Source organism: Cuculus canorus, chromosome 9, assembly GCF_017976375.1.
Source record: "Cuculus canorus isolate bCucCan1 chromosome 9, bCucCan1.pri, whole genome shotgun sequence".
In the NCBI taxonomy this organism is placed as follows: domain Eukaryota; kingdom Metazoa; phylum Chordata; class Aves; order Cuculiformes; family Cuculidae; genus Cuculus; species Cuculus canorus.
Genome location: NC_071409.1, coordinates 14,963,167 through 14,988,091, shown reverse-complemented (window position 1 = coordinate 14,988,091; position 24,925 = coordinate 14,963,167). Strand labels below are relative to the sequence as shown.

Genomic DNA, 24,925 nt, shown 5'->3' with positions numbered 1-24,925 from the left:
ATTAGGTGTTGCTGGCACACTTAAGAGACATTGCAAGCTATATGTACAATATTTATGTGGAAGAAATAACTTTCTGCACATTATAAAGAAGCTGTGTCTCACGTAGAAGTTGTGGACAAAGCTGCTCTTTTGTTGACATGCTGTGTTATGTGATTTAGGAAGCCATTAGGTTACTTGGAACTTATATTCCATTCTCCATGCAGAAATCCCAAGCCTTGCACATTTTTTGGCTCTTTATAAACCATACAGTTAATGTTACAACAAGTTAAAAAGCAGAGAAAATTGTTACACATTATGAAATGAAGAGAAATATAGACTGTGACAGACTGCAGCAGGCAATGTGAAAGGATATAAAGATATAGACACTTACATATCCGTCATCACAAGGGCTCATAGAGTAATATCCCTTTACGGGCAAACAGGCACACATTAAAATAAAAAAGATCAGAGAAAACAAGTTAACAGAAATAAATCACAGTTCTAAAATAAACAACAAATCAAAATTAGCTAAATTTTTAGCTAAAAACCACACTATTTGCTTTGAAAAAAAAAATATAAGCACCTTCTCCCTATCCAAGTACTTGCATGTTTTAGGACTGAAATCAGTGTCTCTCTCGCTATATATTTACGAGTTCTCCTTTCAACAACTGGCAAACATACCCAGTCTGCACATTGTTCCATTACAAGTGCCAGTTTGAATAGCTACATAACAAGCATTGAGGCTTTTATGTGAACGGATAACTTCTATGGTTCACCACACTGAAGCAGCTAAAGAGAGAGATGCCACTGTAGACGTTATTGACCATCAGACCTCTGTTCTCAGAAAACAGCTGCAAGTATTCTCCATTCTTGCTTTGGCTGGAGTTTCTCACCAGCATGTAATGAAAACTGAGAGACAATTTGAGGTGTTCCAGCAATGTTGCCAATTCCTCATCCCAAAAGGCTTCAAACACAAATTAAGAAAGTCTCTGGAAGGAAACCTGAGATTTAGTTACCCAAATAAAAAATGGTGATAATACATGGTTTGAGTAGTTCAGAACAAAATATGCCATGTTCTCTTTAATTAGGCTAAAATATTTAACTTGGAATAGGTTCATATCTAAAAAGAACAGTCTCAATTCAAAATAGAAGTACACAGTTCAACACAACAAAATAGTCCAAGATTAATTATTCTGCTTCTAGTCTTCTTGTGCAAGCCTATCACTACTTGCTTACGAGGACATATTTGTGCAGATGAAAAAGCACATGAACACTGTATTTGGCAGGTTCCTCTATAACAGACAGAAGGAACAAGAAATTTGCCACTCTTTATTGTGAGCAGAAAATAAAGTTCTTTCTATTCTTTAATAAATTTTCATAAACGCATTTGAAAGTCGGATATTACTCTTTTCACACAACACACTCGGAATTCTCAGAGTTACACACACAGAGGCAGTTCCTGGTGAAGACATCTTAAAATTAAATTTAGAACAAGTGCAACATCAATAGAGACCAGTAAGTGAGCAAAAGAAACCAGAAGATGTCTTCTTACCATGATACAAGTTATTTCAATACATCCATGACCTGAGCCAGTGAAAATGTATGTAGCGATAAGACAAAGATGGCATTAAAGGAAAGTTTTAACATTAAAGAAAACCACAAAAGGCTGGACCAGACAACCTTTCAAGGTCCCTTCCAACCTGGGCTGTTTGAAGTCAATAACAGGAACCGTTTGTGGATGCCCCTGCTGATTTCAACACCTTACCGTTAGAGATGAGGAATTCATGCAAACAAAAAAACCCGCCCAAGTTGCTGCTGGCAGTTGAATCACCCACAGCAATTTGTGAAAAAGGCGTCATATATATAAGAATCATTGCATGGACAGAGATGGAGAAGACTAATATATATCACCCTCATAAAAGCCTGCTTAGCGTAGATGCTGTTTGCTGTAATACGTATATTTTAAAAGAACATGCATCCACATGATGGTTGGTAAATACACTCTGAATGGTTCAGAGTAATTAAAAAAACAAAAAAACCCCTACTGTTACCCTGTCTCCTAGGTTTCATGTGGTCTCCTGGCACAGAAAACTCTTTCACAAGTAAGAAATGGAACACCTGCCACCAACTATTACAGCTTGATGGCACGTTCACAATTGCAGTAAGTGTTTTGAGGAACAAAGCAGAGACCACAAGGAAAAAGGGAGGCTATGCTTATCTTTACAGCTATTCCAACATATATAAAAAATTCCTCCTTGTTTACAGTTGGTAAATGACAGCCTAATGGCACAGAAAAGCTGGTGCTTTTGTCCAGCAACAGAACTAAAAAAAATTCATTTTCCACAGCTTCAAGAGTTGAGCCAAGAGAACTAAAACTTGTAAGGGACATTAATTCAACTAATTGTAGCTACAGGTAAATATAATCAGACTGAATAGCGGTAAAAACATAATAAGCCTTTATTCCATTCCATGACACAGGAGCAATACATATGCCAACAGCTCTATAGGTTTCCTCTCACAGAAAGATTCTCCAGTGGTTAATACACATGTTGACCAGTGACAGACACTGCACATCTGGAGAAGCAGTTCCCATTTTCCCCTTCAGTCCAAAGTTTAGAGAATCTTATTATATTATCCTTAATCCAAGAAGTTCCAGGAAGGTGTTTGAACTTTTGTTTGTTTTGTTTTGTTTCCAGGAAGGTGTTTGACTTATTTGAGTCAGAAAATCTACTCATGGCTTTAATGCTTGAGCCTACGCTTAAGCACTAGTTTCAATAGGAAGTGAACATACAACACTTCAGCGATAAAAAGCCAGAACCTACTTGGGTTTATGATGTATCTTAAAAGCAAATTGCTGGCATCAAAAAGCTAGAACTCATGCTTCTTATCCACCAGACAAATCACTTTTAGAAAGAAGAAAAAAAGAAAAAAGTAAATTTTACATTATCTGAAGACTATCAAAGATATAAGGGACTACGATAGATCACTGTATTTAAAACTATTGTTTTCAAACTTATTCCCCATTACTCATGCCAGTTCCCTGTCCAAACAAACATTAGAAAGTGAGCAATCTGATTAAATCTTCAGATGAATGCTTCCTCAACTTCTCAGACCTGGTGCGCTGACCTCCTGTTCTTACAATCCAGAACTTTTGCACTGACAACTATCTCAGTTTTCTCACCTCCCAATTCAGGACCATACATGTCAAATGACATGACGGAAGATGATGAAAACACTCAACTACAGCTAGGAGTAAAGCCTTATGGTAGAACAAGGCTTTAGCGAAGCCTTGGAAACATCTCCCAGCTGTAACAGTAGTGTGGCCTCTCCTACTACATGCAGTAGATGCATCCTCTTAGATGTAGATCAGGCTTACAAGCTGACCCAGGAGCTGGAAAGAGGCATGAAGTTGCTCTGAGAAAGAGCGAGATCCAAATCAGCTTAATGGAGAGCACAAAGCCACAGCCAACACCAGATGCTCTTGCTAAGTAAGATTTCATGGGTATGATTACACAGGAAAGTCTATTGGTTAAGAGACATTATTGCCTCAGGTCTTAAAGCCAGTTTGGTAAGAAAGACTCATTCTGGGATCTGTCCACCCAGTATGAATTTTTTTAAGTACGAAAGGAAAGGCCTTCAGCCACAGGGGGGCAAACCAGGAAGCTGATTTATTGTACAATAAAGGCACACATGAAGTGATATATGCCACCTTTATTGTAATTTCAAAGCCTGAGACCTCAAGGCTTTATATTACACAATATTACTTTCCTGACATTAAAAACTGAGCATAGAGCACAATGCACTGGGAACAAAATCAAGTTTGCAGACAAATAATGCTACCAAGGATATAATTCAAGGCATACTCTTCAATTTCCTTGGCCAATATTTCATTTTGCTTACAGCACTGGTAGTCCTCCTTCCCAGTATACCTTAAAACTTCCAGTGTAGTGTAGCTGATTTAGCAACATACACTGCAGAGCTCAGGTACACATCTGAGAGAATGATGCAGCTTTAACATCTTCTGCTCTCAGAAATTGCTCCCAAACCTGGATTGTCCCCAAGCTGTGCCAATACAGCTGACTGAACTCAAGCACCTCCTCTTTCCAAACTACGTCATGCATATCCAGCCAACCCATAGGTAAAAGAGGTAGAAATTTAAGGCTGTACAACTAAAAGGTAATTTCCTTGCTAATAATTTTCATGTATTTAGACGTACTGATACAACAGAACTTAAGGATACTCATCTGCCAAAACTAATTTACGTAAGGGTCTGGCCCTGACATCAGTGATGTTAATGAGATAGGTCAAATCCTGAATACTTGGACTTTGGGGTTGGAACTAGATGATCTTTAAGGTCCCTTCCAACCCTAACTATTCTATGATTCTACTTAAGGTGAAGTGGGAAAAAAAAACCCAACACCACCACATTTAATGCTTGCCAAAACTCTTAACATTTTTTTTAAACCTCTCAATTGTCTTGCCTACACAGTGACCTAGTGGTAAGGATGAGCAAAGGAACTGCCCCTCTGCTTCTCTCTCCCTCTGCAGTTATACAGGTGGCTACCCCTTAGAGCAGCAGGAGTTTTGTGAAATAGAGTAGCTGGAAAGGCCATACTTTGGTGTCAATAATTGTTACGAGCAAAGAACGAAAGGCCCTTCCAACGCAAATCCAGCACAAATGCTGCAAACACATGCTACTATGCAGTCTGGGTCATGATGCCTCCAGTGTTATTCCAAAACTTATGCGAAAACCTGAAAACACTTAAACATAGGACAATAACATCTAAGTAAATAACACTGAGGTATTTGGAATCCTTGGAAGAAAAAGTAATGGAATGCCTTAGTGGCCTAGTAGCAAACAGTCAGAATTTGGTTTTCAGTCCATCACATCTACCTCCGTGGATCAACAGAGTCAGGAAGCAGTTAGAAGTATTAGGGTATAATGAGGAAATAGTGCAATTTTTCTTCTCAGAAGATGGGCTACCTGTATGTTTTCTTCTTATACATATTTACTGTTCTTGTATAAGAACATAAGTCTCTACATGGGAAACAACCAAGAAAACGTGATCAACCAAGTGTGGACAAAAGGATAAGATGAGGAACCTTGATTATGATGCAGTGAAGGTCTACAAGAACATACTGCGATTAGCCCTCCAAAACTTGACTAATACCTCAGACAGGCTAAGTGTGTGGGTCTGCTTAGAGAAACACCATTAGCCTACAACCACAGTCACTAGCACAACCTCACTGTCAAGAGTGACCTAAGCCAGCTGAGAAACCCTTGATTAAAACAGTCTCACTGCTATAGCTGTCCCAGTCCTTCCCTAGAAAACTTTGCTGTCACAGCAATTACCTCAAATAGCATGGGTAAAGCAGCCATAAAGTCAGACCAAAATAGTTTTGCTAGTGAAGCCTTGTATAAAAATAGATACAACTATGCTAGAAGAACACAGCCTTACTCAGCTTAACCTGGCTAATTAGGGATAAAGAGCAGGCAAAAATTTACCTCCAGGAAGGAAAAAATCCACTGCTAACAAATCCTCTTTCTCTGACCTGTCTACATAGCTGGAGACTGTGCTAAACTCGCCACAGTGGCATCAGTATAGTGGCAAAAGTGCTTTCAGACCAAAAATACTTTTAGAGAAACATTCAGAGATGCAGGATTAAATATACACGATGCATAAGATCAACAATCATTTCACAGTTGAGCATCTTTAAAGAAAAGGAAACAGAGGAAGCATGGCTGCAAGAGATTTTAAGCAGTCACCCAATCTGCCCTGGAAGAATAGCCAGGCATCAACCATCCTTGGTAAATAGTAACCTTGTTCTTAAACATCCAGTGACAAAGATTCTGGCTGAAAAACTGTGCTTTTACACTGCTGATTTATTCAATGATCACTTATTGTTCTTAAAAGTTTTCCATAGTGAAGGAAACAAACGCCTGTACCTAAAGGCTAAATGGTACAAGAACACATTTTTATGCTAAAATAGTGTACTTAATAGCGGTACAGAAAGACACATGCAGTCTAGCAATAACCCACCCAGTTTTTATCAGAGGACACAAACCTTCAGCCACTTCTGCAACTCTTGCAGAGAGAATAAAGAAACTAATCAGCACCTTGCTTAAGGATGACACTATGTCCTCTGCCCCCTTCCCAAGAGTGTTCAAGAGATAGAGTATCAACTTACGAAAGAAAAGAAATAGTAAGAGTGAAACACTGGGCAAATGGAGCTCCTTGGAAGCACATTAGAAAAAGAGAAGCCTTGATGCAAGTAGAGAGCAAAACCAGAGACAGGTGACTGTACAGAATGGATGACCTCATTACAGAGAAGGGGAGCTGGGAGAAACACACAACCCAGCATCAGATGGCAAAAATGCCAAGACTATTGTGGTATAGAAAGCATTATCTCAGGAAGCCATTGGCAGAGAATGAGAGAAGATCCCTGAAAATTGTTGGTTAGAATAAAGATGGGGATGTGCATTATGGGGTGGGAGATGGCATAACCGTGCACCATGGACGTGGTATAAATCTGAGGAAAGAGTATTTACAAACAGCCCTGCTGTTGAGGTAGCACAATTGGAGATCTTGGTTCCATCCTGAAACCCTGGGATATGCAGCCTGCAAAAGCTGCTAAGAGTGCATCTGCTAAATACGCAGTAAGTTAGAGAAAAGAGTGCAAACCATTAACAGGGAAGTGAAGGCATTTTTAAAAGATCTTGAAGAGCAATGAGGAATAATGCTTATCTCTGAAAATATTAGCACACAAAAGAGAACATTTTTATCATCTCATCTTTCTGTAGCAGATTTTCAAGAAGAACAAAGTGTACCCATAGCATCATTGTTATTAAAAACTTTGTCTAGAATAAGGATTAAGAATCTTATTTTTTTCTGCTCTTCCTCTGACACTTCACAAAGCTCTCCTACTACAAAGTTAAGCATACATGAATGTCTGCCATGGCAAAAATAACAAGCATGGTTCATGACTTCAGTTTGTCTCTGCAAAGCAGTGGCACACAATATTTTAGTATTGAAATATTTTAACGCAGTTTTAATCTTAAGGCTTATTTGAAAAATTTTAACAAGCTAGGTAATTAAAAAAAAGGCTGCAAAGGTCCTACAATGTCATTAAGCCATTTAAAATTTCACATCACAGGCACTATTTCATAAACACTAGAAACTATCCTGTGCTGGTTCTGCTACTGAAAAAAAAATGCTCCCTCTCCATTTACGCAGAAAAGATTGAGCAGAATATTACCGGGCACAAGCAGCAAGGTACACTGCAACCATCTGAAAAGGAACAAAGGGACGGTGGAGTGGGAAGAAAAAACCTTAGGCATCCTGAGCTGAGTATCAATAAGATAAAGATCCTTAGATACAGGGTTAAAGCCCATCATGTAAATCAACAAGCTAGCTCAGGTGTATTATCTAACTGTCCATCTAACAACTAGCTCTTACAGAAAAGTGGAGTCCTCCCTTCCTCCTCTTTTCTGCATTTGTCCTCATGATTCTATCTGACTGTTTCCCCTTTAGCTGCAAAAGCCCATTCACTCTAGGGTTATGGGAGCATCACTGACAGCAGAAAGGAACAGAGCATGTGTCCACAGCTGAGCAACACTACCACTCCTTCTTGACTAAATTAAATTGGGTAACATGTGCCATCAAACCACATTCAGACATTAGTTTTAGGGTTTGGTTTTTTTAAAAAATAGTCAGTTAACACTTTAACAGCTTACTGTTATCAACAACAAAATTAACTACATTTATGCAGTTATGCCTGTGTGACCATGTCACTCACCAGCTTTTGAGATCAACAAAACCTTATGTATTGCCATATTCTTACACAAGCTTGGACACATTACGTTTTGCCTTTACTGTCTCGCATTCATTATTCAATATACAGCTTAAGCGGTTTTGACTTTTGAGATATGTAAAAACCCCAAACACTCATACTTACCGTTCCTGGCCTGGTGAAGTCAATACTCTGTGCTACACTTTGTCTCATCTGATTGCTAAACAAGCGAACACAAACACTTTGAAGATACTCTGGTGTGATCTAAAAATTAGGAAACATTAGAAGAAGACAGGATTATACAAAACTTACACTTTCTACCAGACAGTTTCTATACTAAAGGTTGTTCTCTTCTTTTTAAGAGGGGAAGAAATCACACACCTGAGACCCATCACAAGGTATATACTGCAACTATGGTTCTGCTCAGAAATTAACAAAACTGTGAACTCTCTTCATCAGGGAATAGTTACTCCACTCGCAAGACTAAGGCTAACACTTTCAGAGAGTCCAGAAGAAAAACAGAACTTGTCACACCTGTGTTTGCACACAGATTTTCCTCAGCCAAAAGGTAAACTCTCTGGCAGCAAGTATGAAGCAGCTCTGAGCTTCACAATTAGGCAATGACAATCTGATGTGTTTTTTACTGAAACGGCATAATTTACAGAACTCTCTTGTATAGCAGAGAGAATAAATACGAATTATACAGCACAAGACTTTGTGATCCTATGTAAAATACCTCAGCAAGTTTAGTTTTTTTTATTTCGGGAAATTTGCATCACAGCAGAACTGCCAAATTACAGAACAGTTGTTAGCTTCCCCAGAACACAGGTGAGTGGACTGAGATTACAGAAACAGGAATGGGGACATTTCTGACACTCTCAGATCTACATCGAGACAATGAACGTCTTCAAATTCAGAATGCTGTAACTTCAACCCGATTTTATTCAGTACCCAAGTCCACTTTAGATTGAGAAATGCCAGAAACCAAGATTCACAACAAAAGAGCACCCTCATCTGGACACACTTGGGAAGGACCAAGCGACTGCCCAGCATGGGGCTTACAAGGGAAATCAAGCAAGCACCCACAACAAAAGATAACCAGTGCCTGGCTCCTTCATCAGAGAAGGCAAGTGGCCATCAACTTGCAAAGCACTGACGTGTGAAATGGGAGGTAGTAAATGAATGACTAGGTGTTTCTTATTATCAAAGCTCATGTGAGCAGATACCTTTCTGAATCTGCTGTGAGCAAAATTCACACCTACAGGCAAATTTTTCCCTGCAGTAATGATGTGAGCAGTGATCCCACATAACAAGTAACAAACTAGGTGTTCACACTGATGACAGGAGGGAGGTTCATACTGACTTTTCAGCAGGCAGTGCAGGAACTCGTAGGTCATTCTGCCTGTTAACAACTCACAGTTCCTTTAGAAGCATCTAGAGGCCGCTAACATCTGCCATAAGAATAATCTTCAGATTATACAGAAGTTACACTACAGGGTCACCCTTGCAGAGAAGAGGGCACAAAAGATGAAGCATAAAATCATATGCGTATAAGAAAATACCAGTAAGAAAGTTGCACCTTCTCTCAATAAGAAAGTTGTACGTGTGGCCCATTTCACACAGCGAATAACTCATTCCTTCCTGCCTCAGTTCCCTTAACCAATTAAATCAACAAGTTCAGCTTAGTAGAACAAAGAGCAAAGCGTTTCCCCACCAAAATTTTAGATGAGAAGATTGTTTCCAGCACAGTCTAACCTAAACCAGACCTGGCAGCAGTTTTAAATATACAACAATCTCTGATAGGCTGAAGTCAGTAACCATACAATGCCCTCTTGTGACTGCTGATACCAAAGCTCAAAAGGGGACTCTCGCAAGAAACCTGAGATCTCTTCTCTTATGAGCCAGCATAATTCAACCCATCTTCTTACTACCTTTAACCTTATATGAAGGGGCAGCTGAAGAATCTCTCAACCAAAGTGCTGTGTTGCACTAGTAAAGAGACACAGTACTTACAGAAATGCTCATAACTAGAGTTTCATTCACACTTTAGTGGCATTCTCTCTCCATTTTCTGAGAGGTGCATCCGAGTCATCTCTTACCAACTTGCCATTGACTGTGGCCTCCAAGGAATCCACCAGCTCTGCGGTGACTCCAATGAGGTTATGGTAGTCTGCCCGCATCTTGTTAAACCGTTTCAAGTAGGTCATGGTCCTGTGTTCAGATTCTACTAACTGTTGATGAAGACGTTGTAACATTTCTGTCACGAGAACAATGAAAATGAAATAACATCACCTGTTAAACCAACAGGACAAAAGAACTCACAAACATTTTTAATGCACTGAGGGGACAACTTCAACTGCTGCTGTGGAATTACATTTATCCAAGGCATGGAATTTCACTGCCAGGATATTTCTACACTACTGGTGTGATTTCATTTCAAAGCAACAGCTACAAGTACTTGTTTTGTGCTAACTGCCCAAAGAAATAAGTACTTCACGGTTGGGGCAGCAATACCAACTAGTAGACAGTAAACATCACTGAATAAATTTGTGAAGAGGATACCGTTTATTACAAGAAGTTCCATGCTAGAGACAAAAGGAGGCTGTGGGCACAGAATCAGAAGAATACATAACAAAACCCAGCTCACACTTGGTTATCTGAATTTGCTTTCTGCAGATGGTATTCATCTTCTGTATTCGCTAAAGTAACAGTGGGTAAAAAAACATCACACAGAGCAACTGGAAAGATCAAGCTGCCACTTCAAAGATAAAACAACAAACCAGCAGAATGACAGTACTCAGAAATTCATGCCAGTGTTTGTTAGATTACACTGTGAGGCTGGGCATTTTCTTCAGTTACAGAGAAAAAAGTACAGTTAATTTACAGAAATAGACCACTGATGTTTACATTATGTAGCGCTTTGCTTATTTTGAAGTAAATACTAAGACTTCATCTTTTAAGGAAAATGGTACAACTCTCAGAAAAAACAAACCCAAACAACATTCAAGTTACCCAGTCCTTTATCTGCTATTAAACTATTCACTGAATTCTCTGAGTTACAGGGAATTCTCTACTTCATTCTCTAGGTCTACACCAAATGTTCGAGGTGATTCCATCATTTACTCTTTGATGGTAAGCTATAGTAGTTACTTTCAGTACTTCAATTTCTAGGAATAATTCAATTTTTTCTTTTATTTGTATCTAAATTTAAAAAAAGTTACATTACTGATACATTTTGTTCTTTCAGTCTCAATTACTTTAAAGATGAAAGAAGCAAACTAAGCACCAAGATCTTTATCCTCCATCGCTGTCTCCTCAATCGCTCTTGCCAAATTAACTTTCACAGCAGCTAGGCATGGAATCTGGAGCTGTGCACCGCAATGCACATCCCCATCACTGGACAAAACTATGAAGGGAGGCACAATAATTCTATCGTTACTGCTGATGTTTATATATTTCGCTAGAACATTATGTTTTAAATTAATTGCTGAGAAGCCAGTATTGCCCTAGTGTTGTGAGAATGGCATCATGCCCAACAGCAAACAGACTGAGTATTTACCATAGGACTTTCTGTAGGACAATGGGCAGGAATTAGTCTGACTACAGAGTTTCAGACAGAAACAGGATCTGTTTTGAGAAACTTAAAAAATGTTGCGTTTAGAGTAGAGCACAGTCCACTATGACACAGTTTCGGTCCAAACAGGCCCAGGGAAGAAAAACAAAGTGAGTAGCTACAATGCAAGACTGGAAACTAGAAAAACTAGTTCCCCTTTTCTTGGCTTTGAACAGACTTAGCCCATGATCTTTGAGGAAACCGTTATCCCCTTTCACGATTCAGGCTCCTTCCATAAAGATGTATTTCATACATTCTTGTAACACAGAAGCACTAGGAAGCATAACTGATGTAAGTAGAAATCTTTGGGATCCTCATTTGGAAAATCCTAAGCAGTACAAAGTTTTATTACACAGTTATGCTCTGTGTTTAGAAATAGCTTGGCATACACAACTTGCCTGGCTGAGCACTAAGATAACATCTTGCAGCTCAGATAAACAAGCTCTGGAGAATTTAGGTGTAGCTGTTTTAAAAAACTGTCACTTCCCATTTGCTCGCCTTCTCTCTGAACTCGGGCATGAAACTGCTGTCCCATGGCAGCTGGCACAGGGATGGTGATCTTCAGCAGAGGGAAAAATGGGGAGTGGAAGCACTGTATAAGCACCACGGCTTATCTGGTAAAGCCTTCACAAGCAGTCTTGTGCAATGGCAATTCAGTAGCAGGTAGTGATGTACCAACCATGCACAAGCAACTGCCCAATCGCTTCCAAAAACCCACTTTGAAAAGCAATAAGCACATGGGTATAAGAGACACAAATCTGCCAGAAAAATACTACTCAAATAGAACTGCTTATAATGCTTTCATTACAAATGAAAGAGATCAAAGCCATTGAATAGTTCTATGAATTTAGATGTCGGAAATTCTTTTAAAAATTTGCCACATCTTATGGATTTTTAGGGTTTCTGAAATAGGCCGCTTTTATCCCATTTATATGAAAAGCAGCAGCTGGAAGAACAGATTTTTACTTTTAGAAAATTTAGCAAAACGATCTTTTAAACAGGATGTTTTAGAGAAAAAGTGCATTAATAGACTTCAGCAATAAACTTTAGTTATAAATTGACAGTCTTAAAGCATGGAATACAGAGAAGGTACATTTTCTTACTTTAAATCTGTAGTTTTTTTTAAATCCATGAGTTAAGAAAAAAGAAGTGTCAGTTAATTTACTCTCATCCCCCCTTCTAAGAACATCTGCTTTCCAAGAACCATTCAAGAATGCCAGCGTTCTGTGCCTGCAGGATTTGACTGACACCTGATACCAAACTGCAAATCAAACGACCCTTATGGGCTTTTTTATACTTTCTAGGAGGGAGCCCAAACCAGTGTCAAACAACAACAGAAGCTATTACTAACCACAGGTCCTGTTCAAATCCAGCAAAATGCACTTAAAAAAAAAAAACCACAACTTTGATTTTATTTTTCTTCCACAGGCATCACAGCTAAGCTGCTCCCACAGCTTTAATGTGATACAGCTCCAAAACAAGAGTGCTTCCCTAAACTAACAAAGCAACCACTGCACAAAACTAGCCACTCTTCCACACTTTATACCACTGCCTAGATGAGCACATTGGAATACATTTTTATTTAATGGCAATACAACACATTTGATTCCAAAATTTCCAGTGGATATATCTAGAGCATGACTTGCAGAGGAAAGCTGGAAGCACCAAGTCATGAAACAAACATACTCAGGATTTGCTTGCTTTTCATAGCTCAGTAAAATTTCCAGTAATGAAAATCCATTTTCCAACTACAGTCATCAAGAAAAACTACATAGCTAAAACTCAACACAGCTCATAGATGCTAGTCTTGGCAATTAACAAACAGGGTCAAATTTACCCCTTGCCTGTTAAATCCAGGGATTTTCAATTATAAACACTGGTCTTCACTGAGAAAAGCGAGTCAAAGAGAGGGATCGCAAAGTTTTGGCCTATCTTGCATTTTTTATATCACCATCTTCTCAGACATCAGTAATTTTACTAAAAAAGGAAAAATATTTCATGAAAGTTTCTCAGACTGAAAGAGCAGGAAGCTTTCATCGTTGACAAGCAGCTGACCCAAGTACAGATGACCGCTGGAAAAGCTGCTCCTACACTGTCCCATTTCCCCCTTGCATTCCTGACATATCCCCATAATTGATAACAGCATTTGTGCTGACAAATCAAGGAGCTATCAGTCCAGGAATAAAATCAGTATTTAGCTGCTTGCTTAAAAAGCTAAATCATTGCCATCTGAGTCAGGATCAGGGAGAAGGAAAAAGTGCTTTTCAGAGGCAGTTCACATTTAAGTCACCTTGCAGCAGTGATCAAACTTAGTCTGGAGAAGAGGAGGCTGAGGGGAGACCTTATCACTCTATACGACTACCTGAAAGGAGGTTATAGCAAGGCGAGTGTTGGTCTCCCAAGTAACAAGTACTAGAACAAGAGGAAACGCCCACAAGTTGCGTCAGGGGAGGTTTAGATTGGATATTAGGAAAAATTTCTTTACTGAGAGTGTTGAGGCATTGGAACAGGCTGCTCAGGAAAGTGGTGGAGGTGTTCAAAAAAATGTGTACACATTGCACTTTGGGACATGGTTTAGCAGGCACGATGGCACTGGTCTGATGGTTGGCCTTGATCTTAGAGGTCTTTTTCAAACTAAATGAACCTATGATTCTAAAATGCACCTGTAACAGGAATCAGAGATAACATAATAAATTTGGCTTCTCTCCTTTCCCCAGACAATTCCCAATCTGGACAAATGCCTTCTACATGAGATAGGCTTATAGAGGGTAAGAAAAAAAAGAAAAGCTCTGGACCTAATACCTACCAGAACCTTCACTGACATATGGAGGAAAAGAGCAGAAAATAGAGGACAGAGGACTAGCTTCCTCGTTTAGAAAGATACAGTGTACAGCAAAGCTCGTGACTGCCAAATTAAGATGCTGGCATTAGGGCATCATCAGAACTACTGCACGTTTCTACCAGTATTCTTGCCTTCTCTCTCATGTAATTGTCAAGTTTTTTTAATGTTTTGACTCCAGCTTCAATGAGCAGCCAGAGAGTTACACATATGCACATAATCCCACAATAATTTTTTTCTAAGTGAGAAACTGGTTGTTATCCTTTGCGACAATTGACCTACACCTCAAACATGCTCCCTAAGCTTGTGCTTGTTCTCGCTGACTCTCTAAACTCTGCCCACCCTCACACACTTTGCTAGCAGCACTGGCTCTGGCCAGGTTGAACTCCTGCACACAATGCAGCAGATCTCTCAGCAGAGGAGTTGCAGGCCCTGTCAGACACCAGGGCTCCTTGGGTGACACAGAAAACTTGCTCTTAGAAGAGGCAGTAGTTGCCTTGTCTCCTTTTTGCTTTCATCATTTCCACAAAAGTTACCATCCATCTTCTAAACTGACACCTTTCCACATCAACAGCTGTTCAGGCTACAGCATATCTTGGCAGACAGGTAGGTCACACTTCCCCTTCTCTTGTGCAGCAGCCTGATATGCTTCCCTGATGCTTCCCTTCCCCAAAACAGTGGAAGCGTGGCTGGGAAATCATCCACAGATTTGTAATGAGGCAGTGAAGGGGACAGTAGCTGAACACATTTCCAAATCACTCATTCCCTTTGTTTCTGTTAGCACAAAGGATACGCAGAAAGTCTGAAACAATCTGTGCAAGATGCCAGCCATTCTGCAATTCTTCTCTTTTCACCCAAACTGAAAACATAGGGGAGACCACTAAGTTAAGCACAATTGCCACACAGATGGCTTTGAGTGTCATACGGGTACTGAAGTTCTTTAGCAAATGGGTAAAAAGCCAGACTATAGCAGTGTAATCGGGAAAGGCAAACACACTAAGCTCCCCTGGACACTCTCAAAAGCATACGCACCACCCCACCCAAACCTGAACTGCTTCAGTAAGTCAGACTAGTGAGCAGCAACTATTTACAGAAGGCTGTTTTCAGGACTCTGCCACGCTGCTCTTCACTCACGTTTGAATATTATTTTTTTAGCGTTTCTCCTTCACAGGTAAACATCCTCCAACAGCGAGTACATACTGGGAATCCCAAGTGATCTGAGCAGCATATGGAAAAAAAATGCTCTCAGAACCAAAACTTTCCTATAAGACAGGCCTCAAGTAACCTTTATGAAAAATCCAAACTACTTAACCTCCAAGGCACATACTACATCTAACAGATTAAGGCTGACCTAGATGGATTCAGTACCATGACAGTCCCTGTACTTGTACAAAGCACAGAACCTCCGCAAATAAAATATAATTAGGCCCAAAATAATCCAGGCCTGATCATGCTGTTATTTCATTTTAATCAATATGGAATTATTGTCTTCAGGAAAGTCCACCACAAGCGAAAAGTAACTTCTGGAAAATAAAAAAAAGGCAAAGATCTTCCTATTATTCAATGAAATTCTAAAGTGACACAAAGCACAAAGTAAGAAAGAAAATACCTGGAACTCACACTGGGAGATAAGCCTAACTTTATTCTTAATTCAATCTAGAAATAGTAAATCCTTGGTGTAGAATCACAGGTTAAAATAACTCAAGAGGAAAAGTCACTTTAGGAACCCAGCTGGGATCATACAAACCCCTGCCAATAGCATGAACACAGCAGTGAAAAAATGAACACAAGGGAGTTGGGAACCTATGTTCTATTTATTGAACTATTTTTTAAAATCACATTTTTGAAGGGTTTCAGCACCAAATGGGATTCAGTGCTGAAATAATTATTTTTTAATGGTCCCCAAGCCATTTACACACTTCAGTGTGTATGAACAGCTTACCTAAAAATGCAACAAATTAGAAAGTTACACTTTTTTATACACACATTCTTATTCAGGGGATACCAATACATACTGTTCTAGGAATTCAAACAGGATGAGTGAATAGGAAGAAAAATCAGCTTTGTCTAAAAATGTCAGTCATCAGAATAAATGAACGAGATTTGAAATCTGGAGGCTGTAGATAGGCACAAGCAGATATAGAAAAAGAAACCGAGGAAATCTACATTAATCATAACTAAAAAGGGAGAGCTGGCATGCACTTTGTGCAGTTCTCCATTTGTTTTTAGCATACTTCAGGACAGAACAGACTTATATAAATCCTACTACTAGGCCCCCTCCCATTTCTAGTACATGCCTGTGCTCAACCCCACAGACCTCCAGCACTCTAGCAACTACCAAGACAGAGGTGATTTCCAAGGACTTTTTGCCATGCATCACTACTTTCCCCATCATTGCAGATGTACTTTCCACTACCATAACCCCTAGTAATCTTACAGAATATCCTAATCACATCTCAGCATTTACCTTTGTTGCACTGTCCATTCTCCTTCTGTTGTACAAGCAGGAGCAGTTCAGGAAAATGTGCATCCTTTCAGAGACACAGAATGAGAAATTCAACCAACTCGCAAACCCAACCAAGACAAATATGCCCTACTGTTACAGGCAACAGCCAATGCCTGATGTTTCACAGGACAGCAAGAATAAATTAATCTATAATAAATACACAAAAATCTCTGAAGTGCACAATGTGCAAAGTCTCATGGAAACTTGAGAGATAAGACAGGGTAACTCCACTCTAAATGTATTAACACCAACATTGAAAGTCAAACTGCTGCTTTATATAAAATCAACATACAAATATGCAAGCGTTTTAGGGGAAGTGGTGTTTTATACTGAAGAAATATTCAGGGTTCAATTAGGATCTAGTCTATTACTCCATGAAGAGCAATAACTAGACAGAAAATTTTCTTCAACCGTTCTACGCCAGACTCCCTCACAAATATCCGCACCAGGGGAGTGAAAGCAGTGTTTTGATCACTGCTCCCCATCCTGGCAAATGGGCAGGAATGGAGTAGAAGGAATATAATTTCCAGCTCATCATTCAATATCACCAGTGCAACATGCTGCTTTAGAATAAAGTAAGATAGAGTAGGAAAAGGACTTTCAATTTCTCTTTTTTAAAAACAATAAAAAAAAGGAAAGAAAGCCAGAAACAAAGACTCCAGTCCAGCTCTCCCTACTTTGCCTTTAACTGTAATGACCAAAAACTGAGAAGATAATTTCTCTTATAGCTAGTAAGTCTGCAAATTAGGCCTGACAACACAGCTTAAACAATATTGTTAGAAAAATAATACAGTCTGAAGTACAAGCCATTTAGTAAAGCAATAATTTCTGGAACCGTGGAAAACTTTCAGCTAGTTCCTAAAATGGCTAATCAAAAAGACTAGCAGCTTTACAAATGCTAAGAAAGAAGTCAGGTCAGGTTGGTGCCTCAGGGTATCCTGCACTTTATACATGGAAACAAAGAATGATCATAGAATAAATATGCAGGTTCGTATGCATCTATACATTGTCTTCAACTTCCTCAACAGTTTTTTTTTTAATGTGGAATATAAACAATGTTTCCTATTGGAAAACCACTGAACTGCAATGTTACTGCAATTCTGCAATAAATCTTAGCAGCACACTCTTCCAATAAACTATTGCTGCCTCATTAAACTAATTTTAATTATCTTCCAAGCGTTTTCTCAAAAGGATACAAATAGAGTGAGAAGCCGGGGAGTCTGTCTCGCTTTGAGAGTCAGAGACAGGAACTTTTCCAATCTTGTCCTTAAATCCAATGTCCAAGAATCCTTGAAAAGAAAAAGAAATTATGAGTGTTCACCAAATATGTACACTCTGCTGAAAGCACCATTTGGATCACAATAGCTGTCCACGAGTAAACAAAACAGCCTGCTCTGTATTAAAAAGATTTTCTCTTTGCTGTTACTGAGGTGAATGAGTTTGCTAGCTAACTATGAAAGCGTACACAAGTTAGAAGAGACTTCAGTATTATTCTTAAGACAAGAGTTCTAAAAACATGATGTAGCTTTCTTTCAAGTGCAAAACTATCACTTAGTGTTGCTGCCTTGTGTGCACATATAACTGCTCTTAAACTAAAAATACCTTTAGAATATAAGCAACTTGAGAAAAGGTAAATAGATAATATGAATGTTATATTTATTAACTAGATTATGAAATTAATAGTTTTCTATTGTTTTATTTTCAAAAAGTAATCAATGCAGTCAACTTTTACTCCTAACAAAATCTGGGAATTGTTAATTTTGTCAAACAGGACATGACATCAGTGATCAGCGTACGTTTCTGAAAAAATAACTCATGTATGAAAAATAGACCAACATATCAGCTACTAACTAGAAAGCAGTCTTCCTCCTGACATAATGTCTCAGAAGCACAGGAACACAATAGTCAAGGAAAAAAGGCAAGACCTAAGAAATCACTGAATACTCATTTCTTCTATTTAAAACTTCCAGTTAAGCCCATTTCTGTTTGATGAAAAGCCAGCCAATGGATGGAAAAGCAGTATTTTCCAACAAGTAGCAGGAGCTTCCTGAATTTACTACTGTATACACACGTACGCATTGCAAGCTGTTCTCGCGGCTCATATTTGCCCTTACTTCACTATGCTGGAGAGTGTACAGAATTTACTTGATGCATTTACCAATTCAGTACCCAGACAGTGGTGCACCACAGTATGCTGTGTATTACCAAAGGAACCATGTCTCCTGCATATTATTTTTCAAGACGTATTACACAAACATACAGGAACTCCAGCTATATAAAGCATCAGACGCCTGAGAAAAAAAATGCTACAAGAACACTGCTTAGTAGGCTAGTGACTCATTGCTGTTCTTTCTCAAACGTAAAACAATCTGTATTTCAACACTACCATGGAATAAGCTGTGCAATTCCCACAAGAAATATGAGTGACTGTGGACACTGGGTTACTATGAATAAACCTGAGGATCTTGTCTTACATAAGGCATTCAAAAAAAAAAAAAAAGCTTCTAAGTGTAATTAAAAAAAGAGCAGTTATATCCCACCTCTGAGGTCAACCACCACATCTCATTATTTATAGCTAGTCCCAAAGGAAAGTGGCATTATATGCCTTTTTTTGGTGTCATACTGGAGCTCCTCATCAGCCAGTACATCCCAAGCCAGCCCTAAGGCAAGTACCACTTAAGCTTTGATTTGATATCAAAAAGCATGTGGCAGCAATGCAGGCTGAAGATACCTCCTCCCACCACAGTAACTGCCCGCAGCTCCTTAGATGAGCCAGTGCAACTGTCTACGTGGTGGGATGCTGAAGCATTTCAAGCACAGAACACTGCAAAATATTACACATATTTTACAAATGAATTTGTGCACGTTTGTGTATGTGGGAGCTGTATACACACACATCCATAGGCAATAAAGCAGATCAGTTCCTTGATCCAGTCCAAGTGCAACCACATCCACATAACTGTTTCTGACATAACCAAGAAGTTAGGGCGCAGTTTCACTCTCTAGGAACAAGCTGTCAGCAGGTAAAATGGCAGCTGTACCTTTCCCACAGGTATTGCCACCAGTACACTGGAAAGTCAAACCCCAGGTCTGGACATCATCTCCTGACCATGTGCCTGCACAGTGCCCAGAACGCAGCCAGTGTACAGGTGTTCTAGTATCTCCCCAACAATAAAATAATTGTAGTCTGTCATCACACTGAAACTACACCTGCAAATGGTATCTATTTTGAAGTTCAAGCACACTAACTTTCATGCCCTCTTCTCATCTTGCACATGCAGGCCTAAGAACCGAACTCTGAAACAGATGCTCAAAGGCAAGGGCTAAAACATATTTAACAAAAAAATTAACCAGGACAAATGCCTGTGGCAAGAGTCACCAAGCCACAAAGCACAGCTACGCTCTTCCAACATTTTTCTTGAGGAGGAGAGGGTGGGGGAAGTCTCAGAACACAGACAGCACTGACTCATTTTTCTATTACAAGAAGATTACTCATAAACTTGACTTTCTCTTTTCCAGATTACATGAAACTGTTTCAGTCTCCTTATCCCTAGCTATCATGTTTTAAATCCAGCTATATACACAGGTAGTGGGGCTGGGCGACAACCTCTAAGCAAGTAAGTAGACTTGAACTACTATAGAGCTATTCCCAGAAGCATGTGTATTTCAGGGTTGTGCGGAAAGAAAACAGCAGTCGCAATTCTTATTTAGGGATAAAAAGCCAGTGCACCATTTAGGAGTTGGTACCCTGTTATTGACAGCACACTCACAAACCTTCCTCCATCAAACACACGTTCTGCTTTGATTGTACAGTTTCTGTTAAAGGAAACAATAAAAGTGATGACCAAACTAAACATCATTCAATATCTGTCACCCATGAGAAAAATAATCATAAATATTTTCTCAGCAAAATAGATACCTACCTGGAAAAGTTCTTTAAACGAAGGATGGACCATGGGGTTTGGAACAAAAGGTAAAGCATAAAAGGGAAGAAACTCTGTAGTCTGGCTCAGTGCAGCTCCTTTTGTTTCGAGGTATGCCTTAAAATGAGAAATCCTTTCCTCCAGTTCAGCTTTGTCCTAGGAAATAAAGCAGTGTATTTATTTAGAAAACCACCACTCTGACTGCACTGTAAACATGGCAAATATAAGCAGAGACCTCAATATATTAATACCGAGTTTGAAATCCCAGAGTATTTGTTATCTAAAAAGCACCATTTTTTAAGCTAGAGAGCATCGGGTTTTCACCACTCCAAAAAGAAAATTTAAAGTGATGTTATTTGTGTCATCCAGGTCCAACAAAAGAAGAGAGAGACGATTGCTTTTTGAATTTAAATTATTTCTGCTCGCCTCAGGCTAGATTTCTAAAGCCATTTCCATGCTCAGGGCAGAGAGTGGCAGGAAAACAACTACTTTAGGCATGCGTTATGTCCGTGGTAATTCCAGAACTGTAAAATCCACTCTCACAGCAGCAGGATGAGGAGCAGAACGCAGAACAGACCAAAAACTCCTTAGATGCTGGAGAACACTGAAGGCATCCAAATTCTCCTGCAGCAGCTGACAGGTGTAAGGCAGGATGTATTAACCCCTGGCTGACCTGTCTGATGCCAAGTTACTTAAATGCCTCTTCATCATAGAAGTCCCGTGTAACAGATATTTTATTTTTATAACAACTTGGAATTATCTTTTTCAAAATGATATACCGAGCTGGTCAAGATTCAACTTTCCTATGTTATCAGAAACATTTATATTTCAGCACACAGTTCAGTCCAAACAGGAAGCAAATGAAGTGTTTTAAGAATATCCTACAGACTACAATTAGAGGCGTGAAAGCATCAGCATGCTGCTATGTTTCAAATGAAAATATCTCAGGAGCTTCAAGGTAAGGACATCTCCAAATTCCATCTCTACTTCACAATACAAGGGGTCTGGTTCAACTGAAATACAGCCTGCGGCCCAAAACCTGAATTCTGGGAATTATTCTTACTGAACAGCCCCATCTTCATCGATGCTAAAGACAAATAAATAAAAGAAATTTGAAATAAAAGCAATTTGAAATTTGAACTGTGAACTAAACTTACAGGCTTTCCCATGGAGTGTTTTAAAAGGTAGGTGGCAAAGTGTACGTGAAGATAAAACTCCAGCTTCTCAGCAACTGGATCACCGTCCTGAATAGAAGATGAAATATGCTCCTCCCAGAGCTGAAAGAAAACTTTCTGCTCACCATTTTCAAAAGCTGTAAGCAGATCTTTCTGTAAAGCAGACAAACATTCAATGAAAAACCAAACACAGAAGAGCTATCTTTTTTAGCAGTAGGTTAGTGAATGAATAATTCCAGTGCTACCTGAACACTTTAAAGCAGAAGTTTTATCCTAAATCTCTCACCATTTGATGACCACCTAAATACTCTCTCTCTACCTATCTTTAAAATCTTTGAGAGTCTGAACCAAACATCAGTTTGAGAAATAAAGCCCAAGTTTTCAAGCATGTCAACGTGGGGATCCACCTTTACCATAATGGAAAAATAAATACCTATGGGGTGTGAAAATCAGTCTTGTCAAAGTATGGCAAGCTAAAAGCCTAAAATAACGTGAACGAAAACTCCTGTCTCAGGTTCTGAAGGACTGGAGTTCTGCAAATAAAGAACCAAACTTGAAGGTTGCTGCACTGAAAGAAGACTGCTATAAGAATGTTCAAATAATCAAGAATCTGTTCAGACTGTTAAAATAAATTCACGTGGTGGTTAGTGGCCTTTCACTGTTTTTAGCATTTCCAAAGTAAGTGTAAATGATGCATTACCTGAACAGGCAAGGTTGGTGAATCTCTTGGCGAGACACCTGCTGGTTTAGGTAGGGGCTTCCCTTTTGTTTTACATTCCTTTGTAAATACTCTCACTGTTTCTTCAAATTCAGCAAAATCCAGATACTACAAGACAAAAACACACAGGAACAATATTTTTTTATTATTAATAATTCAAGGAGTGAGCCATTAATTGCCAAAGTCTTTTAATGTTTCTCTACAGCAGTGCCCATAAACATCAAAGACATTGTTACACAGCAGCAAACCAAGACTGGTACCTCATGTGGTAGGAAAATAGTCTCTGAAGTAAATTTCCTCCTGTAACCTAGGGAACAGTACTGACAACTGAGTATATCCTCTCTGAAAGAATGACGCCCTTTGATTTAGCCAATAATTTCATTCAACCAAAGAAGAAAAGAAACCTAATATTCATTAAAGCTATACTTTGGGTAAACAAACAAGCATATATCTTCCTTGCAAATAATGTTCTCAGAGGGCAGAATTCTTAAGTGTGAACCTCATCTCCATAGAAGCAGTCAGAAAGCTTGAATTCTAAACCAAGCCACTCCTCTGAAGCTGTGAAAGCCAAATTAATGACCAATTAATCAAGCACTATTCTTCTGAGAATCCTGCCTCCCTGCCTCTTACTCTCACAATACACAGTCACTATATTGCACATAACTTCTCCTCCTACCATCCCAAGAGTCTTAGTTTCTGAGGGAAGACAACACATTTCATTCTGCAAACTTGACCTGGATGCCCAACAATGCCACAGAGAAACAGAATTGTTTACTTAAATCCCTTTTTCAATTTGTTTTCCAAGATCCCCTTCCAGTACTTATAGAGGACCTACAGGAAAGATGGGGAGAGGCTCTTTATAAGGGAGTTCAAGGATAGGTTGAAGGGGAACAGTTTTAAGCTGAAAGAGGGGAGATTTAGGTTAGATATTAGGAAGAATTTTTTTCTGGTGAGGGTGGTGAAGCACTGGCCCAGGTTGCCCAGAAAAGCTGTGGATGCCCCATCCCTGCAGGTGTTCAAGGCCAATTCGGATGAAGCCTTGAGCAGCCTAGTCTGTCCCTGTCCATGGCAGGGGGTTGGAACCGGATGGGCTTTCAGATCCCTTCCAATCCAAACCACTCTGATTCCATGAATTCGGACCGCAGCTACAACGCCTGGCTCTGAACACAAACACTAAAAAGTTTTGCCTTGTTCATTTCAATTAAAAAAAAAAACCCAAAAAGAAAAGAGAAAACCAACCTCTTTCACCAGCCCAAGCAACTCCGCTTCATCGGCCGAAACGCTCCCCATCGCCCGCCGTCAGGGCTGCGCCTCATCGCGGGGCCCTGCCGAGAGCGGGGAGCGTCAGCAGCAGCGCAGCGGCCCCGCCACGACACTCACGGCCCCCACGAACCCCTCACGACCCCTCCACTGCCCTCGTGGACCACGCCCCCAGGTCCCCTCACGGCCCGGCCCGGCCCCGCCACGTCCCCCCGAATCCCTCACGAACCCCTCACACACCCCTCGCAGTTCCCCCGACCCCCAGCGAACGCGAAGCCCGCGCCGCCGCCACAGCCCGTCGCCCCGGCAACCGCTGCACCGCCTCCCGCCCCACGTGACCCCGACCAGCCAATCGGCGAGCGCGCGGCGCTCGGGGCGATAGCGCCCCCTGCAGCCCGGGCGGGGCGGCGCAGGCCGGGCGGGCCCCGCCACCGGCGGTGACCGGGACGAAGCACGAGGGTCGAGTCACGCTGTGAGATGTTCTCGTGCCTTAGCGCTCGCTGTTCCGCCCCGTCCCGTGCGGGGCAGGCCAGAAGCCCCTATAACTGCGCGCAGCACGGCACGCTTGTCCGTGCCCTGCAGCTTGCGGCTGCGCGATCTCAGCCGCAGGGTCAGGAGAATCCCAGGCACAAATCCAGGCTGGGTGGAGAAGAGACAGCTCTGAAGAGAAGGACTTGAGAAGCTCAACATGAGCGGGCAATGGCGCTTGCGGCCCAGAACGCCAACCATACCCTGGGCTGCACCAGAGGCAGAGGGACCAGCAGGTCCCGGGGGTGACTGCCCCTCTGCTCGGGTGAGACCTCACCTGGAGCCCTGCGGCCAGTTCTGGAGTCTCAGCACAGGAAGGACATGGATCTGTAGAGTCCAGAGGATGGAGCACCTCCCATAGGAGAACAGGCTGAGAGAGGTGGGGTTGTTCAGCCTGGAGGAGGCTCCAGGGAGACCTCAGAGCAGCCTTCCAGTACTTAAAGGGGCTACAGGAAAGCTGGAGAAGGGCTCTTCATCAGGGAATGCAGGGATAGGACAACGGGGAATGGGTTTAAGCTGAAAGAGGGGAGATTAGGATGAGAAATTAGGAAGATTTTTCTTCCTGTGCGGTTGGTGAGACACTGGAACAGATG

The 24,925-nt window shown here is 40.5% G+C and overlaps 1 protein-coding gene across 3 annotated transcripts in view; it reads right to left on the bottom strand.

Moving 5' to 3' along the window:
• Positions 1-24,674, bottom strand: part of ARMC9 (armadillo repeat containing 9) — a 67,116-nt gene extending 42,442 nt beyond the window's left edge. Inside the window, exons 1-10 of one of the 3 annotated variants that reach the window (XM_054074742.1) lie at positions 24,610-24,674; positions 23,784-23,869; positions 22,527-22,652; positions 21,809-21,979; positions 20,652-20,807; positions 17,925-18,017; positions 16,690-16,714; positions 9,870-10,027; positions 7,936-8,034; positions 371-406 (exon numbers count right to left, since the gene is read on the bottom strand). In XM_054074742.1, coding sequence (XP_053930717.1) covers positions 371-406; positions 7,936-8,034; positions 9,870-10,027; positions 16,690-16,714; positions 17,925-18,017; positions 20,652-20,807; positions 21,809-21,979; positions 22,527-22,652; positions 23,784-23,834 — 915 coding nt within the window. In that variant the 5' untranslated portion in view covers positions 23,835-23,869; positions 24,610-24,674. Of the gene's footprint in view, positions 1-370; positions 407-7,935; positions 8,035-9,869; positions 10,028-16,689; positions 16,715-17,924; positions 18,018-20,651; positions 20,808-21,808; positions 21,980-22,526; positions 22,653-23,783; positions 23,870-24,044; positions 24,120-24,609 lie in introns of those variants that run through there. The other 2 variants (XM_054074740.1, XM_054074743.1) reach the window with 2 other exon arrangements.
• Positions 24,675-24,925: the final 251 nt, after the last annotated feature.